The sequence below is a fragment of the Colias philodice genome, chromosome 12, assembly GCF_061535455.1.
Source record: "Colias philodice isolate Cphi_HAF_F1 chromosome 12, ilColPhil1 Martin Lab GWU primary, whole genome shotgun sequence".
NCBI lineage: Eukaryota > Metazoa > Arthropoda > Insecta > Lepidoptera > Pieridae > Colias > Colias philodice.
The window spans coordinates 7,629,746-7,652,126 of NC_143097.1; the positions used below are offsets into that span (position 1 = coordinate 7,629,746).

The 22,381-nt window shown below is 32.6% G+C and overlaps 1 protein-coding gene across 4 annotated transcripts in view; it reads right to left on the bottom strand.

Moving 5' to 3' along the window:
• The window catches only part of LOC149484167 (uncharacterized), a 128,103-nt gene that overhangs the window by 39,522 nt on the left and 66,200 nt on the right, over positions 1 to 22,381 (bottom strand). For all 4 annotated transcript variants that reach the window (XM_089701703.1, XM_089701701.1, XM_089701700.1 and 1 more), the window contains 2 exons: positions 13,591 to 13,670; positions 6,612 to 7,159 (listed from right to left, as the gene is read on the bottom strand). In XM_089701703.1, the coding sequence (XP_089557829.1) occupies positions 6,612 to 7,159; positions 13,591 to 13,670 (628 nt within the window). The remainder of the gene's footprint in view (positions 1 to 6,611; positions 7,160 to 13,590; positions 13,671 to 22,381) is intronic.

The window sequence follows — 22,381 nt, forward strand, 5'->3', positions numbered from 1 at the left end:
TTGTATTTATTTTCAATAATTGCCAATAATATGTTAATTGTCTCTTATTAGTACCTATCCTTATTAGTTGTAGACGGCGATGTTTTGTTTTAATCTATAAACAGTAAAACATAATATTCAAGATTTAATTTAATACAGAATTTCTACGTATGCTAAAGTACGCTTTATATTTTAGTAAACTTTTAACGGTTTATACGTATCATCGGCCTTATTTGACACTCCGTCCCTCGCGGCTCACGTATAAAAGGCGCGCGCGGTTCGCGCCAAAATCAATGTCAAAGTCGCGTTGACAGCTGTCATTAACAAAGTTACCAGTTAGAAATTGAATACAACGTGTGCGCGGAACCAGCGACGGATCTAGACTGAGATGAAGATGTAGTCCACTTCCCACGCTAAACATTTGCCAAATATTCAAGTCAAAATACAAAGCAGAAGCATTAAGTAATTTTGTAAAGCGGGAAAAGAAAATATGTAATTGTTTTGTGTTAAAAATCGAACAAAAAGATAGCTTTTGTTTTAAAAATTTTATTAAATTAGTTTACTTTATTTCAAAATTTTAAGATTTATTTTTTGTTAATTACGTCGTTAGTATGAACCGATTTCAATACTTTCAACCTACATAATGTGAGATTCCAAGTAAGTAATAAGGCTTATAACAATATTATGTAGGTAAAGATAGATCATAGACACAATAGACAAAAATAGTCTAGCTAGAAGTGCTTTTATTTTTGATCAATTCTTAATAGAATAAAACATGGAAGCTAAGTGTTCATTAAGCTTCTTCAACTAAAATTACTAGTTAGAATAGAGTCGTCTTTATATAATTGTAGTAGGATCTTAATTCCATGTTTATCATGCGTCTTTATTTATGCTAATACTAGAGGTCCGCCCCGGCTTCGCCCGTGGTTCATATTTCGCAATAAAAGGTAGCCTATGTCCTTTCTCGGGTATCAAAATATCTCCATACCAAATTTCATGCAAATTGGTTCAGTAGTTAAGGCGTGATTGAGTAACAAACAGACAGACAGAGTTACTTTCGCATTTATAATATTAGTATGGATTATGAAGGTAGAGATTTTTTTGTTTATCTAAGAAAACACCAGTCCGTTTTGAAAAAATATATCACTGTTATATAGTTCATATATCTAGGAAGGCTATATATAATATATATTATTATCACGCAAAGACCAATAAGAACGGAGCAATGCGAGTAAAACCATGCATAAAAAACATAGGTATGTAACAGCTATCTATTAACAAGTCACCTGTTACCAAAACACAGGGACGTCTGGGAAATCTTCAAACGAGTTCAAACATCACGAGCTTTCGACACTTTACTCAACCCCCGCTCTTCAAATAACACCACTACAAATAACATACCCCACGCAAAGAGGATAAACATAATGGTCATTATTTAGTGCACCGTTCGATAACTATTTACATGATATGTCTACTGGACTGAAACTTGATTTGAATTGATTTGATTTGAATGTTGAAAAAACAATGTCTTAAAGCCTTACTTATAATGCCTATAAATACTTGAAACGTTTTAAACATTAGACTAAGAATGCTACAAAACTAAAATAGAAGGTAAAGTTCGATTATTATCAGGGGGGATTATATTTATAGTAGTAGTAGTAGTAGTATTTATAGTTACATTTCATTTTAAGCAGTTTACACAGAGTAGGCTAGGAGCTTACTCTAGAATTCATGTTATTTTCTAGGATAGACAGATTTTTTAGTACGTATTATTATTTGATACTCAAAATATATTTATAAAAAGAAAAAGAAACATTTCAGTTTTTTCATTGTTTACGACTATGAGAATTGCCTTCTGCTGCTTAACAATGTTCAAACAAATTGGATTAACTTTAAGTCGATAGCTAGATTTCGTTTTTTCTAGGAAATAGTTCACGATTGCTCTTTCGTTTAAAGTTATATTTTTTTTGATTGAAGGAATAAAGTATATTCAATAAATTGACACAATCTTAATAAAACGTATATTTCGCAATTGAATATAATAATGAATTTACCAATCATTATAGAAGCTTTTGACACAAATAATAAGAGACTTAACCTTCATCTCAGTTGCCGATGGCGAAAATTAGATCGAGAAATTAAGTCGGAACTTCGTTATTTCCAATAGCATGTCTAACAAAACACTAACATATTTTCAATACTATAAAGGAGTTTTATGTATAAAGCTAATAAATAAACCAATTGTTTGTGTATAAAATACTTATAATAACTAAAACTTAGTAATAAAAAGTACTTTTAAAGTTTTTTAGCTACAGGCATGATAAATTTTTAACTTGAGTACCTAAGTATTATAATTGCGACATTGTTTTATTAAAAGTTTCATAAATTATACGTACCGAACTTTCTTGATGCTTATTATTTGTTTATTTAAGTAATGGTATAAGATTACGTTACATTACTTTATTATATATACTTGATTTATTAAAAAAAATATACAGAAGATTTTTTATAATAATTCATCGCATGAAAATTGTTGCTAGCTCCTCCACTAATACATAAAACAATATTCAATTTATCCAATATCGACGCAATAAGCGAATGCATTTCACAAATATTTCCCTGAAATATTCAAGTGCATGCAATCAAAAAACATTTCCCACCGTGTCTGAGAGGTTGCCTCGAGCGTCCCTCGTTCAATTCCTGGCGCATGCATATTTGACGACACAAACATTGTTGGTGTATGATATTTCGTAATAACTTGAGATTGTAAGATTACACACGGTTTTGGCAACACATTCTCGAGAAAATCCTGCTGTATAATGTGCTAGTGCTGATTTATAGTTGTCATGATTCGCGGTGAGATTTTTGGGTATATTAGCTACACAATGTATGTTACAAGCTTGTAGAGCTTCATTAATTAACTGAAAAACAAGAGACTTTAATTTATTTGACGATCGCAGAATAACGAATTTACACCACGAATAACTATTATTGATCGACTTCAATAAAAGGTTGAGATACTTAAAGTAATAGGCTTAATTATTTTATCTTTATAAATAGTTAGCCGTTCGAGTAGCGATTATAATATAAGTCGACGGCATTATAAATAAATATTTCAGGATAATTTTTTCGCTTGTGTTATGGAAACCAGACGGCTGATTTACATACAGAATTATATAATTCTAAATAAATACTTATATAGATAATTAACACCCAGACACAGAGCAAACATCTATGTTCATCACACAAATATTTGCCCCGGGTGGGAATCGAACCCACGACCTCTGGCTTGGAAGGCAGGGCCACTACTACCAACCAAGCCAACCGGTCGGTCAATTATTGCCGACAGCATTATAACATAAATATATCTATCAACATTGCCGACAGCATTATAATATTTACATCATAAATACCCAAACACGATACTTTAAAAGTAACAAATTAAATTTCGGTAAGTAATTCGTGCATCTAAGCCAAAATGCTAACGAGCTGAAGTTTGGGGAGTGTTGCGAACTCGCCTGTTTTTCTTGGCACTGCACGGGAACGCTCGTTTCCAGGTAAACTTCTTGAGGAGTTTCGAGATTCTATTTTGCATATCGCGTTTAGCGGTATTATATATCTATTATTGTGTGTTGCTAAGAGTTATTTTATAAAGGATTAATTGGATTGGATTAAAAACATATTTAATAAGGTGCAATATTTAGGCATAATTCTTGAGTTTCTTCGTTTAAGTTGTTTCAGAAGCTGAATTCTTTATTTTGGTATAAATTGCAAATATTAATTAAAACAATTACGAATAATTTTTAGGATTATTTAATTTCAACGTTTCATTGGTCATTGTCATTAAGTCAGGAAATCATGCATTTTTAGTTAACAAACAGAAAAGATCACTTATACGCTGTATCACACTTAAAAATAAGTACATATATAGGTACATAATATATTATCCATGTATCATCAGCGATAATTTAATTCGTATTTCCATTATTATTAAAATAAATGTAAAATGAAGTGATGAAATAACTCCGTTGTATTATGTTTAGTGAAGGAATTCTAAATACTTGAGGCATGTCTAGGTCATAGAATTTAATAACAGAAAGAGAAAATTCATGTAAGCGTGGGTTACAATATATTACGAGATATCTTGGATTACTTACTATTTTTATATTTTGTGAGACTAAATACTAATACAAGATGAAATTCAATATGTTACAAAGACTTAAAATTCAATATTTAATCAAGCGAAATTAAAACACTTTCATTTTGTGAGTAGAAAGTTTTAACAAAGCTGAAATTTATCATTTATCCTTATTTTTGTCTTACATTTTACTGGCTTGAGCACGTGACTTTACGCCTAAAATCTTCCGGTAAAAAATAATCTGTAAGATGTGAAATAGATTAAGAATAAAATGTAGGCAATAAAATTATTTCTAATATCAACGGAATATGCCAAAATGAAACTAAATTAATAACTCATTACCACAAGACCTATTTAAATACCTAACGCAATCAATAATACATTGAACATACCTACTTCAGAGTTCAACTGAGAAATACGCAAACTGAACTAACACAAAATGTAGACCCTTGCACTTCCCCTATTAAGTAAACTGTTCAAATATTCCACATAAAGCCGGTCGGTATTTATTCAAAATACATTTGCCGTCCAATCAGATATAACATCATAGAACAACAGAGAATGCAAACAGAATTATTTATTTAAGCTACACTCTGAAGGCTACATTTAAATAGTTTAATGTTTGTTCAATAATCTTGCGATTCGGTAAGTTATTTGCATTTATCTGCGCTTTAAACTGAATTGAAATAGAATGCAATCGATTAATTTGCGATATAGTCATTTACGTGCTAAACGGATCTGTTTGAGAAATCAATCAGGGGCGTGAGTTGAATTTAATTTAGTTTTAAGATAAGACTGGAATAATTTAAAATATAATATTTTTTAAATTATTGGTTAATAAGATAAAGATTTATTATTAAGAATGTGCATTTAAATTAACAATAGGTTAAGTACCTATTGTTAATTTAAATACGAATACGTTAATTTAAATCGAACTTAATGATTGGAATGATATATTATAATATCATATACCTATATTGTGGTATTATCGTCAGAAAGCATTCTATATTAATTAATTAAAAGAATATAGTAACCATGCGAATTATGTTAGTTATCCTGTTTGCTCCATCCTATTTTCGTATAACATAACGACAAATGTTTGAATATTTATCCAGTAATATTTCTATTCACTCCCAAGTTTGACCTTTTGATATAGCGTATTGTGTTCAAGATTCAGAACTACAGAATAAATGAAATTATTCTAGACCCTCAGATTCGGAAGATAGATGGAGTACGTGCAAATGTGTACCTACATAAGCGTAGAGGCATAGTATAAAGAGAGAAGTAGGACAACTCCTGGCTTTTAGGAGCGCACGGTACCTAAACTCGCTAGGCACAAGGTTTTCACCTGTCACAATGATATTTTAAATAATTGTATAAACAAACACCGACCGATCACAGCAATGGCGCGGCCCTTACGAGAACGGTCCATGAGAAGGAACTGAGTGGCGTTGTGTGTGTGCGTTAAGCTTGGATACGTACATGAACTGGGCGCATGGCCAAGCGCTCCGCGTACATACAAACGGCATGATGTACTTTTGTTCGAAGATAACATACTTCTCTCTTTTTACTATGACATAAGCGTAGAGGCAAATGTAGGTGTGAAAGCAATAACGCCGCACCCAAAGGTTCAATAGAATTGTGTTTATCTGCCTATCCGGAAAGGCTCTGTCTACTAAAGCATGTGATAAAGGCATCCCTTACAATCTTGCGACGTAACGCGAAATAAAGGAATGTTTGGGTCTGCAATAGTGATTGATGGTGTTCGTATTTGGGAATGGGGTAAATTGTTCCGTATTACTAATGCTGTGGGTTGAGATTATAGATTTAATTTGAATACAAGATTAAAACTATTTATCTCTTTATTTTTTGATACTGTTTATTCTAGAATACTTGAAGCTCAATAAAATAAACATTTTATATAGGTAATCGTTTGACACAGTAGGAAGTTTAAAACTAAAACTATTAACTTTTTTTAGATAGGTATCTATCAGTTTTCAAGTTCTATCTTCAAAACCATCTGTTGCATAACAAGCAAATACGAGATACTATAAGAAAAACAAACTAAAACAAATGATCTCCCAACAGGAAAAATACAAATAAGAAATTGTAATCACTCGTAGTTAGTTAACACGTAATTACATAAAGTAGTTGGACGGAACCGATACCTTCTAAGTCTCTCGCAACTTAATAAAAAAGTTTCCAACTAGTAATGGACGATGGATCGATACTGATTGTTACCTAACATTGCTAACTACATAGACTTGAGGAAATCCGATATAAGAGGTATATTGATTTTGAACAAATTTTGAACCGAACTTCAGAACGTTTCTAGTAACAATATTAACGATGTGCAATACGGGTTGATAACTTGTCAGCCGAGAAATATTTTAATGTAATACCTATAAGAAAGTAAAAATTAAATATTAATTCATCACAATCAATTTTATTAGTATATAATTTAATAATTTTGAATATTAGATAAAATACTTACATGAAATGCGCCTCTTATGATCGGCCCAGCTTGCCCAACATACAGCGTCGATGCCGAATCGAATACCAATTCAGGCGGGTTCCTCTTTACAGACACGCTATCAAATTCTACGCAATTCAGAAATAGTGTGATATTATCATTAGTAACCCTTAACGCAAATCGCGTCCATTTCTTCGAAAATGATGGTACAACGAATGACGCAATTGTCTGCGATAGAGCGTAAATATTCGCATCTGTGTACAAGAGAGAGATATTGGTCAAACCGGGCCCGCTGGGGATCAGCTGGACACCTAATTGAACCACTGTTTCCAAAGGGTTGACTACTGAAAAGAGGAACCCGCCATCTTTATTCGCCGGTCGTACAGTTGCAGTTATTGAGAATTCAGCGTAAAGTTTCTCCGGCATAAAGAGGCGATACGGAGATTTAATATCGGATCCCGGCTTTAGCCCGTAAGCCGGAAAACCATCGAGGCCCTCATCGAAGTACTGGGTCTTCGGATTGCTAAATGGAACCCCGATAGCGTGCAGCAAGTCGTACTCGGGGATATCTGAAAAACGAAAGCGATAAATTTATGTTTGTTTTATTGGCGCTCTGACGCGTGTTCAGTTTATTTTTTCGGTTGAATCGCTCGCCGCTGTTTGATGGGATTATTTTTAAAGTTTGTTTATTATTTATTCATTATATATATAGCCCACACTTTTACTATTAGAAAAAAATCTTATTTCTTTCTAGCGTAATTAATAAGTTTCATTGTCAATAAAGATTATGCTCGATAGTGCTCGTAAATTAAAAGCATTTATATGAAAAGAACAAGTTGCAGGGTAATTCATTTTTAATTTAAAAATAAACTATACACGAAGCATTCGTGCGAAATGAGTACCTATTAATACTCATATTATGCAATACGTTATTGTTGAGTTATAATTAATAATATAAATTATTAACATCATAATTTACCATTAGTTTAATTTGCTTTAATATTATGTAGGCACATCAATATTGGGAATTGATATTAAATTATTTATTGTTCCTAAATATGAAATAAAATTTTAACGAGTAATATTGAATGAAATGAATTCAATAACTAACCTCTTACATGCTCTATAAAGAAATTAAGTGAAATAAACTTTTATCCGATTTATACAGTTGTATAGTGAATAAACCACCCTTATTGATTATTTTAGGCCTCTTTTCTATCTCCTAAATCGAAGATTCGAGAAGCTGTTCATACAAACGCGAACGTAGAGATAATTAACGACCTGCTTTGTACTTGCATAGTGTGCGATGTAGTGATGGTAGATTGCAGGATAGTGGATACGTTTCAAGCGATATACGGGCATGGATATTATGATATATTTACGTACATATTAACATGATTCATGTAATTTATATACAATATGGTTTTAAAACTATGGATAGTATTTTAATTGATAAGGATTGGTGTTTTTGTTGATCAGAGATGTGGATTTATAATTATTTTGTAAAAGCTTTTTGAAGCTTCCACGATATTTTTACCTATAGGTAGGTATTGTTGTATGTAAGTAATATTAATTATTATAATGTGGGTACTTGGATATACTTTATAAAAATGTAATGTCACTTGTTCATTATAATAAAGAGTTAAACACAACATGGTGTCAGGTGTGAAAATAATTGCAAATTAAGTGAATAATTAGTATATACAAATGAGATATTGTTCATTAAAAAAGTTAATAAGTATTTGTGAACATGGCAAAGAGTGATAAAGATTTAAGTTGCATCAATAATGCGATACAACAGCCAGCGGCAATGTTAAGTCATGGCAATATGGCGGAGAATTGGCGAGATTGGAAGAAATGTTTTGATTGGTATTTAATTGCATCTGGAAGAGAAAATGCCCCTGGACGTGAGAAGTGTGCTTTATTTTTACATTCAATTGGTAAATGTGGACGTGAAATATATGAAGAACTCGATTTTCAAAGTAGTGAGATTAACAAATATGACGTATTATGTTTGAAGTTTCAAGAACGTTTAGACCCGAAGAAGAATATTAATTACGAGCGTCATTTGTTTTTCGAGTGTTATCAAAACGCAGATGAATCTTTCGAATGTTATTTTGCACGTTTAAAAATACAAAGTAAAGTGTGTTCATTTGGGCAACTAAGAGATAGCCTCATTTTAACGCAGTTAATACGAGGAATACGAGATGCACAGTTAAGGGAGCGTCTTTTAAGAAAAAAGGATTTGGAATTGAATGACGCAGAATCGTGGTGTCGAGCGGCGGAGGCTGCGTGTCATCAAGCGGGCCGAGTCGACGCGCCCGCGCCGCCTGCTAATAAAATTGTAATTGATACACAAATTCCGGGAAGTTCATCGAGTTGTATGAATGAAGTGAGGAGTGCGCGTTCAATGGTCGGTCGTGACGTCGAGGTGGAGGCGGTGAGTTCGCGCGGCGCGCGAGCGAGGGCGAGCGGCGGCTGGCACGGGCCCGCCTGGCCGGCGCGGCCGCAGCGCGCGCTTGCCGCGCCGCAGCATCAAGGTCATCAGGTGCGGCGTACGCGTCCGAAGTGCGCCTATTGTGATCGTATGCATCAATATAATAAGTGTCCCGCTTTTAACGTAAGTTGTTATAGATGTGATAAACGTGGACATTTTGCAAAGTGTTGTAGGTATAGTGCGGTATCGTTACGCGAAGTGAATCGTTCGACCCCGACGTCAGAGGGTTCAGGTGAGGAATATATAATAAACGGTATTGAAATAAACACGATAGACGGACACGCTTGGTTCGATTATGTTTATGTAAATGGCAAAGCGGTGATGTTTAAGTTAGATAGTGGAGCCGATGTTTGTGTAATGTCATTGTCTAGCTATTTATCCTCAGGATTTAGTAAAAGAGATTTATTGAAAACTAATGTAATTCTTAAAGAGGTGAGTAAAAATAAATTAAGTGTTATTGGTTACTTTATGGCCTCGATTACATATAAGTCTTTAAAAATACATGAAAAAATATTTGTTTTAAATCTAAATTGCAGTAACTTGTTATCGAGAGATGCTTGTGTCAAATTAAATATGATTATGAGAATTAATGAGATAAAAAATTGTAATATAGACTTTTTCGTGCAATATAAATCTGTGTTTGAAGGAATAGGAGAATTACCAGGTTTTCATAGAATTATTGTAGACGAGAGGGTTCCTCCCGTAGTACGGAGTGCAAGAAAAATACCTATTAAATTAAGACCTAAGTTAAAGGAGGAGCTCAATCGCTTACAACAGCTTAACATTATAATGCCTGTTAGTGAACCCACCGATTGGGTGTCAAATATAGTATTAGTGGAAAAACCGGATGGTAAATTACGCATATGTTTAGACCCTAAGTTTTTAAATGAGGCAATTAAAAGATGTCATTTTCAATTGCCTACGCTTGATGAAATAATTGCAAATTTGTCTGGAGCTAATTATTTTTCCGTTTTGGACGCTAGTAAAGGATTTTATATGTTAAAATTGGATTATGATAGTTCTAAGCTATGTACTTTTGCAACACCTTTCGGGAGATATAGATTTTTACGATTGCCTTTCGGAATTAGTAGTGCGTGTGAGGTTTTTCATAGTGTAATGCATAGATTGTTTGCATGTGAAGGCGTTGAAACGTACGTCGACGATGTGTTGGTGTACGGTAAGACAAAAGAGGAGCATGACGAGCGGTTACATAAGGTGCTGCAGTGTGCTGTGGCAAATGGGGTAAGGTTCAACCGGGATAAATGTAAATTTGGGGTGAGAGAAGTTAAATTCCTAGGGCATATTTTTAATTCAAATGGGATTAAGCCGGATCCAGATAGAATTCGTGTAATAAGAGACATGAGTATACCTGTAAACAGAAAAGAGTTAGAGAGGTTTTTAGGGATGTCCAATTATGTATCTCGATTTATTCCTAATTATGCTAAATTAGTGGAACCGTTGCGATCATTACTAAAAAATAATGTACAATTCGATTGGCACGAAATACATACTAAAGCTTATAATAAAATTAAAACGTCCTTAATGAATGCGCCTTCTTTGAGATTTTATGATCCAAATAAACAAGTTACCGTCTCCGTCGATGCGAGTGCGTTCGGTCTCGGAGCGTGTTTGCTGCAAGAGGGGCGGCCCGTGGCGTTCGCGGCGCGCGCTTTAACACCTGCCGAGAGTCGCTGGGCGCAAATAGAGAAGGAGATGTTGGCGATAGTATATGGGTGTTCGAAATTCCATCAATTTGTTTATGGACATACTAACGTTATAGTGGAAAGCGATCACAAACCTTTAGAATCTATTTTCAAAAAACCACTGAATGATATACCTATTAGGTTGCAAAGACTGTTATTAAAATTACAACGATATTCGTTAAATGTATGTTATGTTCCAGGCAAACTCATGTTTATAGCGGACACATTGTCGAGAACTAAATTAGATAATTTACATAGTACTGAAGATAACATTCAAAAGGATGTGGAAGGACATGTGAATCTTATTATTCAAAATACCGGTTTCAGTGATGAAAAACTGAAGTTAGTGGAGAATGAGACTAGGAATGATGTGGGGCTCTGCAAAGCGATGGATTATTATAAAACTGGTTGGCCTCACACGAAAGCGTTGTTAGATGGAAGCGCGAAGGTGTATTGGGATATAAGAGATGAATTTCACGTTATTAAAAATATAGCGTTCAAAAATCACAGAGTAATTATACCAACGAGTCTTAGAAAAGAAATGATTAATAGAATTCACGAGGGCCATCTAGGTATCGATAAGTGTAAAAACCGAGCTCGCGACGTGATGTGGTGGCCGGGCATGTCGGCGGACATCGAGCGGGCCGTGCGGCGCTGCGGCGTGTGCGCGCAGCACCGCGCCGAGCAGCCGCGCGAGCCGCTGCTGCCGCACCCGCAACCGGACACTCCGTGGGAAGTGCTAGCCGCTGACATTTTTCAGATTAAAAATAAATATTTCATTTTGGTCGTAGACTACTATTCGAAATACGTGGAGGTCGCTTCATTGAGAGATATTACCTCCGGTTCGGTAATTAAACAGTTAAAGGATATGTTTTCTCGTCACGGTATCCCGAAGCGGTTAATTTCGGACAACGGCCTGCAGTTTACATCTGGGGAGTTTAAGAATTTCAGTGAGGCTTGGGGATTTCGACATGTAACGAGTTCGCCTTATTATCCCCGATCTAATGGTTTAGCCGAACGTAACGTACAAACTGTTAAAAAATTATTAATTAAAGCCGAACAGGACGGCACAGATCCGTATCTAGCTTTATTAAATTTTAGAAATACGCCTATATCAGGGGAGATTTATTCATCGGCTCAGCTTTTGATGGGTAGGCGTTTAAATACTAGGCTACCTGTTTGTTCGAATCTTTTAAGACCGAAGCTTCCTTCCAGAGGGAAAGTAGCAATAAAACGTGCAGAAAAAACTAAAAAATCGAGCTCGTTCTACAATCAGCATACGCGAAAATTAAAGCCGTTAAATAACAATGATTTTGTACGTATTCGTGATGGGCAGGGAATGAGTCACAGCCGCTGGGTGCCGGCGCGCGTGGAGGGTCCGGCCGCGGAGCCGCGATCGTACTGGGTGCGCACGCCGGACGGCGCACGGTATAGGAGGAATAGGCAGCAAATTATTAAGACTGGCGTCGATCAGAACGAGCCTGTTTTAAATAAAAGTAAGAAACCTGATTATAGGCGTCCTATCGGCGATTATGATGATTTTGATGAAAGTTATGTCCAAAATAACAAGATTAATTCTTCTCCTACTGAGGTGTCGCAAAATACAAAATTTTATTGTACTCGTTCTGGAAGAGTAGTGCGTCCTCCAGATAGATTTCTTTATTAACTATATATGTAATTAATGTTTTAGTTTAATATGTAACAATAAAAAAAAAAAAAAAAAAAAAAAAGAAATAGTATCGGATGATGTAGTATAGGAATATGTGTATATCGAAATATCGAATGTTCTACTATTGTTTGGCTTGTGTGTTAAAGTATTTATAGGTTAAGTGCGAGTAATGTGTTAAATTTATGATTGAATGGTTATCATTAAATTTTGTTTAATGTTACTAGCTGAGATGATTTATAATTAATGTCTATAGAATATCATCATACATGATGTTATGTTTTGCACTAATGGATAGATATAGATTATTGCAAACTAATTGATTGTTTAGCTAAACTTACTGTAATGAATGTACTCTATTGCTTAAGTGTATATATAAGGTTCATTGTAAAATTAGTATCGTTCGTCAGCAAATTATTTTATTATCCTTGTGTTATATCTTATTGAAAGGGGAAGATGTTGTATGTAAGTAATATTAATTATTATAATGTGGGTACTTGGATATACTTTATAAAAATGTAATGTCACTTGTTCATTATAATAAAGAGTTAAACACAACAGGTATATATTAAGATTGATTAAATTAAATTCAAAACCAAAATGTATTACAAAATTAAATTGTACTGAATTTGTGAATTCAAGTGTCACACGCAAGAAACAGATGGCGCTAGTAGTAATACATTTATTAGACAGCCAAATGATAGAAAAAGCTTAATTAAACACAACCAACTTAACCATTGATTTACACATCACTATTTAACGTTAAAAAGTAATCAACGTTAAGATTTAAACCGTACCGGCCATAAAAATGCTCGTATAATAAGAGTTATTGCGTACGGAAGCTGCATCAAATAAAATGATCTTTAAATAATTTAAACGTAGCATTTCTGTGTTTTCTAACACGTAACAATAAATTAATAGTTATTAATGTGTAAGTAAATTATTATTTTTTATATTTATTGCTTAGAAAAGAAACTAAATTACGAATAAATTAAATTATATTAATCTTTATAAATCTTTATCTAATTGAGTAAATCTTATTCCATAACAATCTCTACGTATTATGAAAAACAGGAGTAAGCGCTATAAATATTAAGTATTTATACTTAAAAAGTTATAATTTTTATATCTTACCGTTCGGGAATTTCGATCCAAAAATGCCATCATTTGCTGAGCAAATCGTCGTGTGAATAAGCAGAGTCAGCCACAACCATCTGAAAGGAAACATGAAATACATAAATAAAAATTCTATTGTCATAAAAATTCCTGTATTATTTTATACAAAGTATAGGTATTTACTTTTTTTTTGTTTTTTAATTATGTAGTAACAAAACATTAACGGCTAAATTTAAAGGTCATTTAATAACTTATTAAAGTTATTGTATGTATGCTTTTGAATTATATACTTTTGAATATTAATGAAATTTTCAGTCATTTGTATCTACATATTATTTTCTTCAGGTACGGTATTTCATTAAAATCGTAGCTATTGCTTATAATATATTAATGCTTTAACAATTTTTTTTGACCGCCTCTGTGGTACAGTGGTTGACGCGTGAGCCACCGAGGGGTCCTGGGTTCGAGTCCCGGTGGAGACGAAGAAAAAAAAATGTCTTAGTCTGGTAGGACACAGAAGACTGATCACCTATTTGTCCCTAAAGAAAATCGATCAGTGAAAAAGATGTATAATGCATCTGCCCCTTACCCCACTTGGGGACATGGGACTTCACTTCACTTAACAATTTTATTTTAAGTTTAACGAACATAATAAATAATTTTACTCTTTCACCTATATTTCAAATAAAATGTCCGATTTTTTTTTACAATTGAAGTCAAAAACGAATTGATCGATTTAAAAAATTGTGTTTCCATATATATAATGGCAACTATACTATATCAACACGAATTCATATATTTATTTACTTACATTATTGAAAACGAGAATAAACAATCAAAATATTCAGCTTTATTTAAAGGGGTGTTAAGAGAAAAATTGACTATTTGCAAGTCCAATGGCGGTTGGACCAATGTTTAATCGACGAATTCACAATTCTGTAGCCCTAAATAATATTATTGAGCTTCGATTTAAATTTAGCTTACCTACTTTACATATTATTAGGATATTTACAATTGAATTGTGAATCCTTATTGTGTATAGAATAGTAAATAAACAATGATTTTATTCATTGATTGCTTACAACGATTACAGTAATTAGTGGTTGTGTTATTCTTGTATTAAATTGTAATAATATGGATGGTTAAGAAGCTTCTGAACTTTGAAGGCATGAAATATTACAGTATATAAGTACATATAAAAAAGAGCGTGTGTGCCGAGCACACGTGTGAGAAGTAAAACTTCTTTGGCAAGATTCAAAGATACCAGAATCGTCGCCAATTCTCCATGACGTGACGGTATTGCCAAGACGCAACCTTGAAATTTTACTTTCAACTTCATGTACAAGTTTATCATTTTAAAGCAACAAGCGAAAGTTTGACAACTTTTTGTATATTGGAAAAAATTATACACACTAAACTAATTACACAAATTTTTGTAAGAGGTTACATTTTACTAGTAAACCAATAAATATTCTCTTCTATTTATTACTAATATATATTAAATATTATTCAAATATCTTAGTGTTAATATTATTCATAACACATTTTCCTATTACTACACTGGCTTGTTTGCCGTAATGAATCATAGTACATATATTATCTCTATGTAATGAATTGACAATTCACAAGATTATTAATTTGAATTATACCCGAGGCCTATACAAAGGTTGTACCTTAGCTTTATGTAAGAGAATTAAGCAATACTATAATGGTAGGCATTTGCAAGGCTTTATTTATACTGAATGTAATACACTGTGAAATGACAGTTTGTATTGTATTTATATGAGGTACATGTTAATGAGTTTGAACTAATAAGCTGTGTCACACTTAATATTGTAGATATTAAGCGACCAATTTATGTTGACCTCTTTATCAATACTAATTATTATATTACTATATCATGTAAGTGTTTTAATCTTCTTGTGTTCGTATGTTAAAAACGCAAATCAACTGACTATACTACAATTAAGTTTTAGTGTGAACTGTTTAGTACATTGAGTGTGATTTCTGATCGAAGTTATTTAATAAGAGAGAGAGAGAGAGAGAGATTTTTGATAATATTAACTGTAGGTATCATACTTTATAATAATTGTTCCTTGTTTGTTAGGTATAGTTACGATTAACACTTGTATTATCGTCATGAATTTCATCAGATATGTTCCCACTGCTGGGACACGGACCTCCTATGAGGGTACAGCATACAGGCAGTACATATTATTATGTTTATTTAAATATAAAATCAATAAAACTGATAAATAAATATATTTTAATATCAAACAATCAACTCACAATACCCATTTACCCCAACACTTCAAAGCGTTATAGAGTTAAACGAAACCAATCATTGTTCCGTTTTTTGCAATTAATTAAACTGAGTTCGGTTTTGCACTCCGTATTAATTATCGTGAGGAAACAGAAGTCATGAGTGCCAATCAATCACACAGTGGTGAGGGTCGACAGCGGTCGCTTTTTCATTTATATACTTGTAATTGATTACATTACCCTCTTTGTGAGTTTAGATATAAACTTAATGGATTGAAAAATGGTATTGTATGTAGAGTTTTCGATATTGTAGGTGGTATTTTTTTGTAGCTTTCTTGCCATTTTTCTGTATTATGTGCCTAAGAAGCCTTATAAGCTTCACGATTTGCTATTTGAAAATGTTTTGTCTTATTATTTTTGCATTTTTAAAATAGTAGGAGAGCCCGTGGGAGATCGTCCTTCACCGATCTGATAACCAGATGAGACGTATTTTTTATTAAATATTTTTTATAAACAAATATGCCTATAATTGCTTGCCTATCGAAAAGTGGTCATGGCTATTTTTAATTCAATTAACTTTTATCGTTTTTTTTCATCACCTTCATACTTTTGATAACCAAATGAAATTTATTTGACTGATAGTTTTTGATACACAGAATATGCCTAGGCTTTTTTTTTCACCTATTTTGACTTAAGCATACCTAGGCATATTCTGTGTATCAAAAACTAAGTCAAATAAATTTCATTTGGTTATCAAAAGTATGAAGGTGATGAAAATATATCGATAAAAGTTAATATAATTAAAAATAGCCATGACCACATTTCGATAGGCAAGCAATTAAAGGCATATTCGTTTATAAAAATATTTAATAAAAAATACGTCTCATCTGGTTATCAGATCGGTGAAGGACGATCTCCCACGGGCTTTTAGACCAAAAGTTGTTTGTCATCGTAATTAGCAGTTGAGCTAAACAGAAGTTGGGAAACTATAAATATTGCAAAAAAGTCTTCATACTCGTACATGCCAAAGTAGCGTTATTGCCAAAATAGTGTTATGCGTAGGAACAACAAAATTTCATACAGTATCAATATTATTGCTTAAACGTAAGGGAAGTTTAACTGGCTTCCAAATTACTATGATCACGTGATAATGTGCGACTATTTTCGTATGTTAATTGGCTTATCGAGCACAACGGCATAATGAATATTGGCTTGTTGTTAAGTAATAGTGCTTTTCCAATAATAATGTCATTGCTTCAGCCATTCCACCTAATGGCTTCAAAAGGTAAAGATCGGGGACTACACGTAAAGGTTAATATCATTAGAGATATTCAGTGCATATTTAGTTTATGTAAGTATTTGATACCATTTAAGGGTATTTTAAATAAATTCATCATCAACCTACTTATATTGTTAATGTTAAAGCTTGTAAGAATGTTTGTAACTCTTTCACGCTAAAACAACTGATTGGTATATGAAATTTGGTACTGAGGTAGATTAATTTACCTTTTACCCGAGTACCACGCGAAGCCGCGGGCTAAAACTAGTAGGACAATAGAACTAATATAATTCCTTGTTAAGATCTTTATAGGCTTTATCAAATAGTTTACAATATTTTGTAACAGTAACCACTGCTATTAAATAGACTTAACCATAATATTTTAAATCTACTTTAATTTCATTTTGAGTATTTTTTTTAAAGTAAGAAATCAGGCTCTTCCTGGAACACTTATCAACTTACAATGTACTTCATTACAACAGAAGAAAGTCAAATTTAACGTTTAATAAGCGTTTCGAATCAAGTATCTATTATACAAATGTTACTCAAACTTACAAAAGCTACGAGCTATAATTTCACAGTTTGACTTGTGGATGGGTTACCAAATGTGGGGTCACGGGTTCAAATACAGGTCGAAGCGTGATCTAAACGTTCATTATGGTTTAGAGAAATTAACGTAGTATTCTATTAAATATAATATGCGTTTAATTATTAAATTGAGGCATTTCCTTAATTTTGTAATATTAACAAATATAATAATTAGGCATAATAATATTATGGTTTCACACATTGTCATGCGATTAAAAGTCAAGTTATATTATTAATTTTAATTTATAGACTAACTCCAATTAACAGAGGATTCTTCCTCATAATATTGATAATTCTGTATCCGAATAGTTGACACCTCTTTAGTATTTTATCTTTGTCAATTATTATTTTTTGTTTCTTGTTCTTAGATAGCTATTACTCATATTATATCAGTGATCAAAATTACGAAGCACAAACAGTACCTTTAAAATGCAGCTGAATATGTGTATCTCTTCTAAGCAAGTCACTATCTCGATTCGATATACGTTGACGTATATAATCAAAGGACGACAAACCTTTAGAATATTGCAACTTTTTTGTAACCGGCATATTTCTAACGCACTGCATCTGTCAGCTGTTACCGGTCTGGCAAATATTTGGAATTTCAGTCTGTCACGTGCACATGACGAATCCGGAATAGACAAAGCTTTGATGTTTTTGGTATGTTTAAAATATTAAGCCGGTAGTTATCAATTAGCGTTTAAATAGAGCGACGTTTTTACCTCAGATTGTGAAAATGTAAATCTTTGTGGGATATTGTTAATTATGTATTTCCATTAAAGTCTATTTATATTAGAAGTATGTTTTAAAAGGAATAATTGATATGAAGATTTGCTAAGAAATTAATGCAGGATTTGATATAATAAACGTAATAATGTAAGTAGTAAGAACGTATCTAATGTAACATAACGTTAGATAGTGCCTACAAACTCATTAGTTCCTAAACTAAAGAGAGTTATTAGTTTAAGGATGGTGGGTGTAGGTTTATTCGCTACTTGCATAAGGTTTTGCGTATACGTTGAGTAATGAAGTCTGATTCATTGCCCTGATTATGTTCAATGAAGCAATTTGCATATAATAAAGAGCTTTGAGTCTTTAACGTTTAAAAATATTACAACAAGACTTAATATGAATGATGATGTATGTCGTCTTTGTATTTAACACTAGTTAACATGCTTAATCGCCAGGAATCCAATGCTATTGACCTATCATGTTGCGGATTCGTAATCACTTAACAAGTTAAGACTGTAAACAAGACGCAGAGTAATTGCCGCGATAATTAATTTATAGGCGCACTAGTTTTAATGTTCGTTTAGTGCGTTTAGTTACCATTTGGCGCCTGTTTAACATGATTCCAAATAGATAATACTTTTAGTGTATTTTTAATGTGTTTGTTTTTGTCTCTTTGTATTTATTCAAACTCAAATTCTAACATTTATATTTTATTCAGTTAGGCTTCTTCTAGAAATAATTTTGAATCGTCATAACATATTTTTAAAATTTACCATTATTATGTCCTTTTAAGAGTTCTAGGTGGAAATGATTTAAAAGATAGAGGTTCCATTAGAAGGTAAGGTCATCGATTTAAATGGACTATATCTGCACGAAAAATATTAACGCATAATTTATTTATTTGGTACTAGCACAATTTTTAGGTTATCACTGACTAATCTAAATGAAAAAAGTGTTTATTTCATTGTTATTAATTATTATAAGCTTTGTTTACTTTGCCACTATATTCTAGTTATTTTTATATTTCTCCTGTATACTATTATTTGTTCAAGTTCACTACCCCACGTGGTAAAAGCTTACAGATGTAAGTGTAACCTAAGCAACACTGTCTTCTATAACAATAAATAACAGTAACATAAACAAAGATTTGAACCGTACATCTTACTTACATAATTCATAATTTACGAGCTCAATATTTCATACTCAATACAAATTAATGTTAGGTGAGAGTTCAATAATTTTTCTATACCTTTGTATGAAATTATTTATGATATTAGCGTTGTAACGGTATGTCTCGACCTTAATTCTATTGACCTCTGACAGACGGTGTGTTTGACACGGCCCTTATACAACGAATGTCATTGTTCTTGCATGAGAGTTGAATTTAAACTATTATTAATGTAATCTTCTTATATATAAAAACTAGCGGTCCGCCCCGGCTTCGCCCGTGGTACATATGAAAAATAGATGTTGGCCGATTCTCAGACTTACCCGATATGCACAGAAAATTTCATGAGAATCGGTCCACCCGTTTCGGAGGAGTATGCAGACTAACATTGTGACACGAGAATCTATAATATAAAAATGAATCCCAAAATGTGTTGGTAAGCGCATAACTTGAGAACGGCTGAACCGATTTCGTTAATTCTTTTTTTATTATATTCCTTGAAGTACGAGGATGGTTCTTACGTAGAGAAAACGTAAATATGTACCACGGGCGAAGCCGGGGCGGACCGCTAGTTGTTAATATATTAATACAACTTCATAAGAATAATATTTTAATTTCCAAAGGTTTCGATTTATATTGAATTAAATAACGATGCAATATTAAGATTTATTACTCCTGTAATAATAAAGTCCTAATTCGCATAAATACATTGATATCTCTAGATTTATAATTCAAAAGAAAGTTCATAAGAGTCAGGTCTCTCCTCTATGTATTTATGCAGCTAATACAAATTATAAATTTTATCTAAGTAGGTATCTTTTTGTCACACAATAAAACCAATAATATTATCTCTCACATTCATTATTTCACAGCTTATAATATAGGTAATAGTATTAGCGAGGTAATTATACGTACCATTATTCAAAGGGATTTATCTTTAGCAGATAATGTTTAGATTCAAATACCAACTATCGATGGCAGTATAATTGACTGACTATCCCACACCTACGCAATAAATGCAGCTATTTGCATTTAAATTAACATTTATTTCATGGAATAACTTTAAATTATGTGTGAAGTATGTATTTTTCGATAGTCGATTATCTATTTATGTGGTGTTTATTGTATAGCCTAGCTACGCCCTGCGGTTTTACCCGTATTGCTACGCTCTTGTTGGTCTTAGCGTGATGATATATAGCCTTATAGCCTTCCTCGAAAAATGTGCTATCTCCGAAAGAATTTTTCAAATCGGACCAGTAGTTCCCGAAATTAGCGCGTTCAAACAAACAAACAAACTGTTCAGCTTTATAATAAGATAAGCTTTATATTAACTATAGATATGGGTTAAGAGGTAGTTTTATGAGCCATTCAATTTTTATGATTAGAGATTTATTGGAGTTGTGGTAGGATGCTACTGTTTATGCCATGAGTTCGATTTTTACTTCAAAATATTTTTTTAATAATTGACAGATCGTATTCTATAGTTTTTTTGGTTGTTATGGTACTAGTATTATGATACATTTCATGTGTCCGTATGTTTATAAATTCTCAAGTGCCCGGATAGTACATCCAGCTTTTGAGCAAAGCTTTGGATTTGGATAATACGCCATGATTTATAGACATAATGAAGATAATATTAAAAAAATGTGAAAAATGTATGTAATATTATAGAAAATTTTAAATATTTTTAAAACGTTCATTGTTCTTAACACAAAACTGTCATACAAGTAACTCCTTCTAATTTGATAACACGAAAAACATACTTTTATTCTGGTTCATTTCAATTTAATAGAGACTTGTCTTTAAAGAAATCGTTAGTAATATATGAACTTTTTCTATAATATTTCTGAACTGCCTGTCGGCATTTCCATAAATTATGAAGACCGATGAATTTCCCGGCAGACCCACAAAAATAACATCTCGCTCGAGGGAGTCGTGTTACAGACAAGATCCCCTTAAGACATTCACGCAAAATAAAGGAACGGCTAAGTCCGAACCTATAATATATAACGGGTTCTTTACAAACTGATAAATTGTAGAGGATTGTGTATTTATTGTATTGTTTTGGGTATACCAACAGGCATTCAAATTAATAAGCGCATTATTTACAATGCAATTAAGTAGGTTTCTTACTTTATGTTAATGCATCTATTCTTGGCACTGTGTTGTAAATGGCTTGATAAAAATACACTGTGGGGTATCGTTGAAAGTTAATAAAAATCATAAATTCACGATACACGTAACACATAAAAAGTAATCAAATCTTAGAATTTATTAGTTCATGCGAAAGAACACCTATATAATTCTTAATATTCGGTTTCTATAATATATTATAATAATTTTGCGTATAAATATATGATGACATGAAAAATGTGCAAAAATTCAGCATTCATTAACAGGGTAAAATTATTATATCAAACGTTATGCAATCTATGAGTTTTCTGATGGCACTACAAAAGATATTCAGTTATTTAATGAAGGAAAAATGTTCAATGAAAATTATTGTACTCTATACTTCAAACAAGAGTGACATTTAATAAATTCTCTTAAAGTAATTAATAACTTTAAAAATAATAAAGTTTATAAACCTTACATTGTCTCAAAGCTGTCTTCAGAACAAAGTACAGACCATTAACCTCTTTAACCTTTATGTAATTTCTGATTACATCGAACAAGTTTAAGGGTTTTTAAACTGACCAAGGATCCCTGATACGTAATTGATACGTAACAATGGTCCCTCGAGGCTAAATCTGGGTACAACAATGTGTCGATGCTCCAAT